At 45.1% G+C, this 7,500-nt stretch overlaps 2 protein-coding genes across 2 annotated transcripts in view; both read left to right on the forward strand.

Annotated features, from left to right (window-relative positions):
* The first annotated feature begins 272 nt into the window (after positions 1 to 272).
* LOC126580820 (cytochrome b5-related protein-like) lies at positions 273 to 3,273 on the forward strand. Its single transcript, XM_050244086.1, has 4 exons — positions 273 to 413; positions 1,594 to 2,215; positions 2,296 to 2,712; positions 2,789 to 3,273. Exons 2-4 carry the CDS (start codon positions 1,620 to 1,622, stop codon positions 3,081 to 3,083), a joined length of 1,308 nt encoding a protein of 435 aa, XP_050100043.1. The 5' UTR covers positions 273 to 413; positions 1,594 to 1,619; the 3' UTR covers positions 3,084 to 3,273.
* Positions 3,274 to 4,907: 1,634 nt separating this feature from the next.
* LOC126581596 (cytochrome b5-related protein-like) overlaps positions 4,908 to 7,500 on the forward strand; it is a 3,459-nt gene continuing 866 nt past the window's right edge. Inside the window, exons 1-3 of the mRNA XM_050245379.1 lie at positions 4,908 to 4,983; positions 6,755 to 7,022; positions 7,104 to 7,495. Of these exons, the coding sequence (XP_050101336.1) occupies positions 6,771 to 7,022; positions 7,104 to 7,495 (644 nt within the window). The 5' untranslated portion in view covers positions 4,908 to 4,983; positions 6,755 to 6,770. The remainder of the gene's footprint in view (positions 4,984 to 6,754; positions 7,023 to 7,103; positions 7,496 to 7,500) is intronic.

Raw genomic sequence — 7,500 nt, forward strand, 5'->3', positions numbered from 1 at the left:
AAAATTATAGCATTAATGCACTACGGAACGAACTATAGTAAAACAATAACAGCCGAAAACTAAACCGGATCCTGATGCTCCTTATCCTCAGTCCTACTCAATGGAACACATATATGGTAGACACCGTTAGTAAAGCATTAAAACCAAACACATGCTGCCCTCACAGATGCTCTTGATGTAACACATACGAGCGTCTAGTCAGTGGTGTATGTACGCACGCAACTAGAATGAGTAGTACACTCGGGTGTTCCTTTACCATGGCCACGCCGTTTAATGCCGGGAGCGAACAAAATTGACTGCCGATGCGTTGATAGCGTTCAGTCGTCGCGCAGGCACCGGTCGGTTCGACGATCAGAACGTACGCTGCGTTGTTAACGTTGCGTGCATCGAAAGTGCATAAAGGTCAATAGGAGGTAAGTAAGTCGAAGCTGCAACCCTTTCCATTTAGTTCCCCATAGTTTGTGAATGAATACTTTCGTGTCGTGGGTGAAGATTTCGTTTTGCTTGTGCGCTGGGCGGTGAGTCGTGAAACAATTGGTTCCCCTGTTTTGGATGTGACGCTTGAAATTGAAACCCCAAACTTCCTCCAGCCCCCAACGGCACTGGCTAATTGGTATTCGTTGGCCATCACTCGTTGGGCGCATGCGTGAACTAAACGGTGCTTTGTGCTGACGCATACGCGACCGCGGGAGGTTTTAAAGTTCACTTGGTTTAATGCTCTACATCTCCAGCTCCAATCGTATTTTGTGAGTTCAGCTTGGTCTTACGCAGAGTAAACACACAGTGTGATAAGGGAGTGCAATCACATCCCACCCTAGTTCCCCCCAACCACACTGTGGAATGACTTGGGCTTTCATCGTAGCTAATCCAGTCCACAGTTGCTGATACCGCGCCCTGTGTTTTACCCTGTGACCGGGAGTGATCGGTTTCTTTTCCGTTTTTTTTTCTCATTGCAAACTGGTGAGCCTCTCAGTATGCTGACGACATAACAGATCCGCAACTAATTTGTGAACTGGTTTTGTGCTGATTCGTAAGCAGGGTTCTTAACTGGAGGCGGTAATAACAGACTGCACTGAATGTCGTGCTCCGAACCGCAGTAAACCGCTCATCTAATCAGATTCGATTGTACGAAAAGGACGTATCGGACGTTCTGTCTGAGAAGACCTTTTATTAAACATGGTTCTAGGGCGGTGCAATAGTAAACATGTTCACGTGGCCGGAGGTATAGTCTAAACGTGAGGCAATAGCAACTAGTGTTGGGACTACAATAGTATCATTAGTTCCAGGATGATCGTATCGAAGAAGAAAGATGAGCTTTCTTTGGTATGCAAGGGTAATTATCGTTACGGGGGGCTAAGGCGGGCTATGATCAGCGCCAAGCAATTGCTCTAGGTCAACGAGATACTTTACGGTGGAATCAGATGCTGAGTTGAACCAGTAAGGGCGTAGCCTTGTTGGCGAAGGTGAAGGCGAAAAGTGCTTCCCCACAAGGACCATACCGAGCCATGTCTGTCTGTCTGTCGTGCGTTTTCTTTCTTTTCCGCGAAAGTGATACAACGAGTACAGTGTCCGTTTCTTTTTTTTTTGTTCCAGGTTACATTGCAACAATCGGTCGAGTCATGGCGACCGGTTACATCACGACGATTGCTAAAAAGTACCCTACGTACCGCGATGAGCCCTTGAAGACGGTGGATCGCTGGTTGGACGGAAAGCGGGTGGATGATGGCGCAGAGGGCCTCTGGCGTGTACATGACACACTGTACGATCTCACGGACTTCATCGAGCGACATCCCGGTGGCTCGGAGTGGATTCGACTGACAAAGGGAACGGACATTACCGAGTCTTTCGAGACGCACCACATCACCACGCGAGCCGAGGGCATGCTGGCAAAGTATAAAGTACGAGCCGCCACCACCCCACGATCGGTCGGCTTGACGTTTCATGATGATGGGTTTTACCGGACGCTGAAGAGACGGGTTCGCGATAAGTTGAAGGATGTTGACTACACACCGGTAAAGCAATCGAAACGGATCATCGACTCACTCCTGGCCGCCGCTTTCGGTCTAGCCTTTCTGGCCATCCGTCTGCAGAGCTACACAATAGGGATCGCCTCCGGTCTTTTCGTCTGCTGGACGATGATCGCCGCGCACAATTTCTTCCACCAGCGGGACAACTGGAGGATGCTGACGTTCAACTTGGCTTTCTCCAGTTACCGGTAAGTAGGGACCGAAAGAAGGACCTCAATAAACCTCAATTAACTCAATTGTATTGATCATACTTTTATCTCATCAACAGCCACTGGAGAGTTTCCCATGCCATGTCACACCACAACTTCCCGAACTCGATATTGGATTTGGAAATTTCCTACTTCGAACCGTTCCTGTGCTGGTTACCGAATCCGGCTACCAAGAATACGATGAAACGGTTCGCTTCCTGGGTGTACGGCCCGATCGTCTATTCGTTGTTGTTCTATGGCGAATTTATCAAGCGATTGGCGGAGAGCTACAGCACGGGAAAGAACACGTTTCACGTAGATGATCTCGTGATGTTTATTCTGCCGTCCTTCATGTACGTCGTTGGAGCCACCGGTCTGTGGGAGGTTGTAAAGATGTGGCTGTTTATCGTGACGGTAGCAAGCTTCATGTTCGGACTGATCGGACTTAATGCCGCTCATCATCACCCGAAAGCGGTTCACGATGGAGATCAAGTGCCGTAAGTTATTGGGATGGCGCGTTAGGCTCGCTCGCTCTTACTAATGCTGCGGTATGTCCTTTCGCTTGGTTTGCAGGAAAGATATCGACTACGCGGTATACCAATTGGCCGCCGTCATCGATCGATCGGACACGAAGGGATCGTTGTTTATGGTGTTGACAAGCTTTGGAGATCACTGCTTGCACCATTTGTTCCCGACGCTCGATCACGCCATACTGCCCCAACTGTACCCGGTGTTCTTCGAGACGTGTCAGGAATTCGAAACGGTCTATCGTGAAATGCCGTGGCTGCAGCATATCATCGGTCAGCACAAGCAACTGGCTCGTATTGACACGATGACGTACAATCCATCGGAGAAGTTCCGTGCATAATGCGAACATCCTTAGCCAATCCGAACCAAAGAGCATTTCATTACTGTTATATTTTTAATTTTTTTTTTAAATCAAAAACAAACCAATCCGAATCATGGTGATAAAAGTTTTTTTTATTGTAGAAAATGGGGTTTTAAAAATGGAATAAAAAATCAATTGAAAACAATTAAAATATTGATAATTCATACACACCTCTTCCGAAAAGCAGCAATCGTGTTGTATGTATAATTAACATAGTTTGCCAAACTAGCAGGATATGCCGTTGTTTTAACACAGTGTTGCGTATTTTAGAATTCTTCTATCATCTGATCTTTGTTAGGCAGCTAAGGTTTGGGTATCATCGTCGGGCGTGGCAGGAGTGATAATTTGTGTCAATACATTTAGGTTGCTAAAACAGAGCAAGTGAATCTCAAAATCATAGCCAGCAGCAACGGAGGAATGGAAGTTAGAACATTAATAATAACAATTATGTTGTTATTAGAATAACTTAATTTACTTCACTTATCAGATACTTACAGAGAAGCATCCTTCGTTCCTTACGATCGAGATCTATCGTCTTTTGGATAGCTAGGGTAATGCTTCTGCAATTAATGTCGATACCATCACTCCATCTCAATATAATCCTATTGCCTTTCTTTGATCTGTTAGTCACCTGTTACTATGTCACTCTTTACTTACTTTACTTTACACGTTTTACTCTTACAGTGCCCCAAAAAAATGCTAAAAGAAGGTATAAGATATTCGTATATTCGCAATGTAGCAATACAACATTTCTATTGCTCCGTAATTGCAGCAGTCAACGGTGTCTACTTTACTAAACTGGAACCGCAGCCCCATATTTTATAAGCTAGGATTGGTTTGCAACGGTTTAAGCCTTGATATTCAAGGTGCTTTTTATGCGTCAGCCGATGAATGGCAAGTGAATACATAATCTCGGAAATGGACAACATTTCAACAAGCAAATGTTTCTCCAAAAATAATATTTTTACCAAATGAAATGGCCCTATCAGTGTTAGTCAATTTTAAGGAAGTTTATTTCTATACGATCAAACAATAAAACAAAATTCGGGTTGTAAACGATTGTCCTCGAAACAATTTAATCACGGAGGGGGGGGGGGGGGGTTGATTTGTATTTCGCCGCGCTTTAACTCAACAATGAAGCGCTTTTGATGGGGCGCTAACGAGAAACATCAAGCGTTCGCTGGTGTATGCTGGTCGTTTTAAGCGACTTTCAAAGTTACTAATTGTTTAGTGCAAAAACCACGAGCACAAGGTCTAATCAAATACAGAATACGGTTAATTAGGAATAAAATTCGTAAAAACTGAAACAACGGTTTATTTACAATGCTGAATAATAATCAGATTTTCAGTAATGCTTTGAGAAATAAAAATATAAAAACATAACATATTCTACAATTAAATGTGGCAATATCATTACTACATTATAAAGTTGTTCAAATTTACTCCTCGGCGATACTGATTTCCCAAGATTTCTATTTCGGCAATGCATCCGTATGATCGGGATCATTGGATTGTCATTTCGTGCACAGGCATGCTCTCCATTAATCCGTTTCGATCTTCCCTTTCCGCATGCCTTCTTTGGATAAACGCTATATTGCTCTTTGCCGCATGTTTCTCATTCCCTCTGAGTCATCGCCCCATTGAAAATTCGATAGGCACCTATCAGCATGCTTTCCGGTCGTCAACCTAGTGCGACATGAATCTGCCCCAACAGCTGGTGGTGGTGGTCAGTGTAGCCTCAGATCGCGATCGCGGTGGACGTGACGGAGTTTGTCTCTGCTCGCAACAGTGAATTGCACGTTGAGTCAGCAGAGCGGATCGGTGAAACGGTTTCCGAAAGTGCCGTAGTTTGTGCCCTAGTAAAAATCGCGTGCAATCAGTTAGTATGGAATTAGTGTTTAGTATTTAGTTCGCTTCCGCCTTTTTTATTTTGAATGTTATTGCTGTTAGTTGTAGTGATCTATATTGTGTTGCTAGTTTTACAATGGAGATCCCTGAAGACACTTTAACATTAGATTTTGTTGGATTGAGCGTTGAATCAACAGTGCCAGTGATCATAGTTTTAGAATCGTATGGGCTTCACCACAAGCCACGTATTCTATATTCATCGAAAGTGCCCAAAAACAGAGAAAAACCGCGTTGTTCTGTCACTAGAAGGAATGAAGCCGGTTCCTGCCGTCCCTTCCGAGAACACAATCATTTTGTTCCAAAAGGGAACGTTCGGGCAAAATGAGAAGTTGAACCGGTTTCTGTATTCAGGTGGCGAAGATAACGCATCGCCCTTCGAGCAGTATTGAAAGGGTTCCGGTTCACACACGTGTTTGAATATATTGCTTGAGAAGACGAGGAAGAATGATAATCCCGCCAGTTCTCACTTTACTCAGCGATTCTTAATGATTTTACGGTTATGGATAGCCGTTTACCTTGACCAAACAATCCAAAAAGGCATGGCGAGTTAGCGATTGTATTTTAAAACCATTAGTTTTTCGGCACTCGCCACTTTGAAACTCGAGCGATTTCGAATTGCGATTGTTGTAAAACGGAAGTAAGCACCCGGTGGTTTCAAGGTTTAATGCAGTGAGTTTGAACTTGAGATCAACGAGTATTGGCAAAACAGAGCAGAGGACAGACGTAATCGTCCGTAACGTCCGCGCAAACATTGCAAATGCCACAGAACTCCCAGCTAATCCGCTGCTAATTGAAACATTTAAGACCGTCAGCCAGCTGCGGTTCGGTCTGCATTCAACGAGCGTGCGATTTCACTTATTGTCAGTGATTTCGCACACATTTCACATGCGTCATGAGAATCGTCGTTATCGGTTATCGTCGAAAATTAATTCACAAATATAGTCCTTACGTCAGTTCGATAAACTTTGGGTTGTGAAACGAGAGACTAGATAACTAGAGAGCTAGAGCAAAGCAAAACTAAAGCCTACGCGTGAGCCTTTGAAGTGATTTTATGTGGATTCGTCTGAAGTTAATCGCCGTCGCTTTAGAGTTATAAATTGTTCAACAACAAGGTCAACCTTCTAATCAAGTTAATCATGACACGACAAGCGGGCTATCGAATAAGGAAATTAAACAGAGCCGAGGAAAGAGGAAGGAACAATCAAAGTGGAAGCATTGATTGACACCGTACACCACAACCACGCACCACGAGGGACGTTCCGCGCGAGGAATTTGCTAGAACCTAACCGCGATGCAATATTTAATAAGCCGATCCGATTCCGATGCTACACCCGATTAGGTTCTATCCGGTTCGGCGAGAGGCCGAGTCCAAAAACAGGTTTCTTGCTGCATGCTGGGAAAATACGTATTCTGGACGGTTCCCAAATAGCATGGATTCGAGAATGTTATTTTTGGAAGTCTTTTGATTGAGTTTGAACGCAACAATGACGTTGTGATGAAGGAAATATTGTTAGTAACCTTAGGAAAAAATGAACAAGAGGAATATATAGTCATGATAAAGTCCCCCATAACGTGTCACGGTTCAAGGTCGTTGAAAGGGCCGATTTGTCACAACCGATCACCGGTGGACGAGAGGACGGGTGTGATTAATGAGCGCATGGACATTCAAAGCTCGACGGAAGACTTCTCGCTTAAGCGAAGAACTAACGCAATGTGTTTTGTTGATTCTGCACCCGCCACAGTACGTCACCAGTAGCCATGACAGATCGCATTGACCGGAAGTTGGCCAATATATCAACGGGGGAACATGCCACGGACATAACGCATCGCTATCCAACGTTTCGTGACGAGCCGGCCAAGACGACGCACAACTGGCTAGAGGGCCGAAGGTACGACGATGGTGCCGAAGGACTTTGGCGCATTGGAGACAATCTGTATGACCTGAGCAGCTTCATCCCGTCTCACCCTGGCGGTTCCGAGTGGCTGCGAATAACGAAGGTATTTATTGTGGCCAGAAACGATAATAGCATGCAACAAGACGACGACAACGACGACGATAAGCAATAGTAATGATCTGCGCTCTGTTGACAGGGAACGGACATAACGGAAGCCTTCGAAACACATCACATCAGTCGCAGGGCGGAGCAGTTGCTTCCCAAGTTCTACGTCCGCCAAGCGACGCACCCTCGAAACGTGAGATTAACGTTGAATGAGAACGGATTCTATCGAACGCTGAAGAGACGCATTCGGCAGAAGCTCGATACCATCGACACGACGCCAAAGACATACTCTTGTCTGATACTGGACGCACTGCTGGTGGCCGTGCTAGTGACGGCTTATTTGGCCGTGAGCTTCAAGAGCTACGCCATAGCATTCGTTTGTTCGGTTTGCGTCAACGCAACCATCATCGCAGCACACAACTTTCTGCACAAACGGGACAACTGGCGTATGCTGGCCTTCAACATCGCTTTTCTCAGCTACAGGTACA

Source organism: Anopheles aquasalis, chromosome 2 (genome assembly GCF_943734665.1).
Source record: "Anopheles aquasalis chromosome 2, idAnoAquaMG_Q_19, whole genome shotgun sequence".
NCBI lineage: Eukaryota > Metazoa > Arthropoda > Insecta > Diptera > Culicidae > Anopheles > Anopheles aquasalis.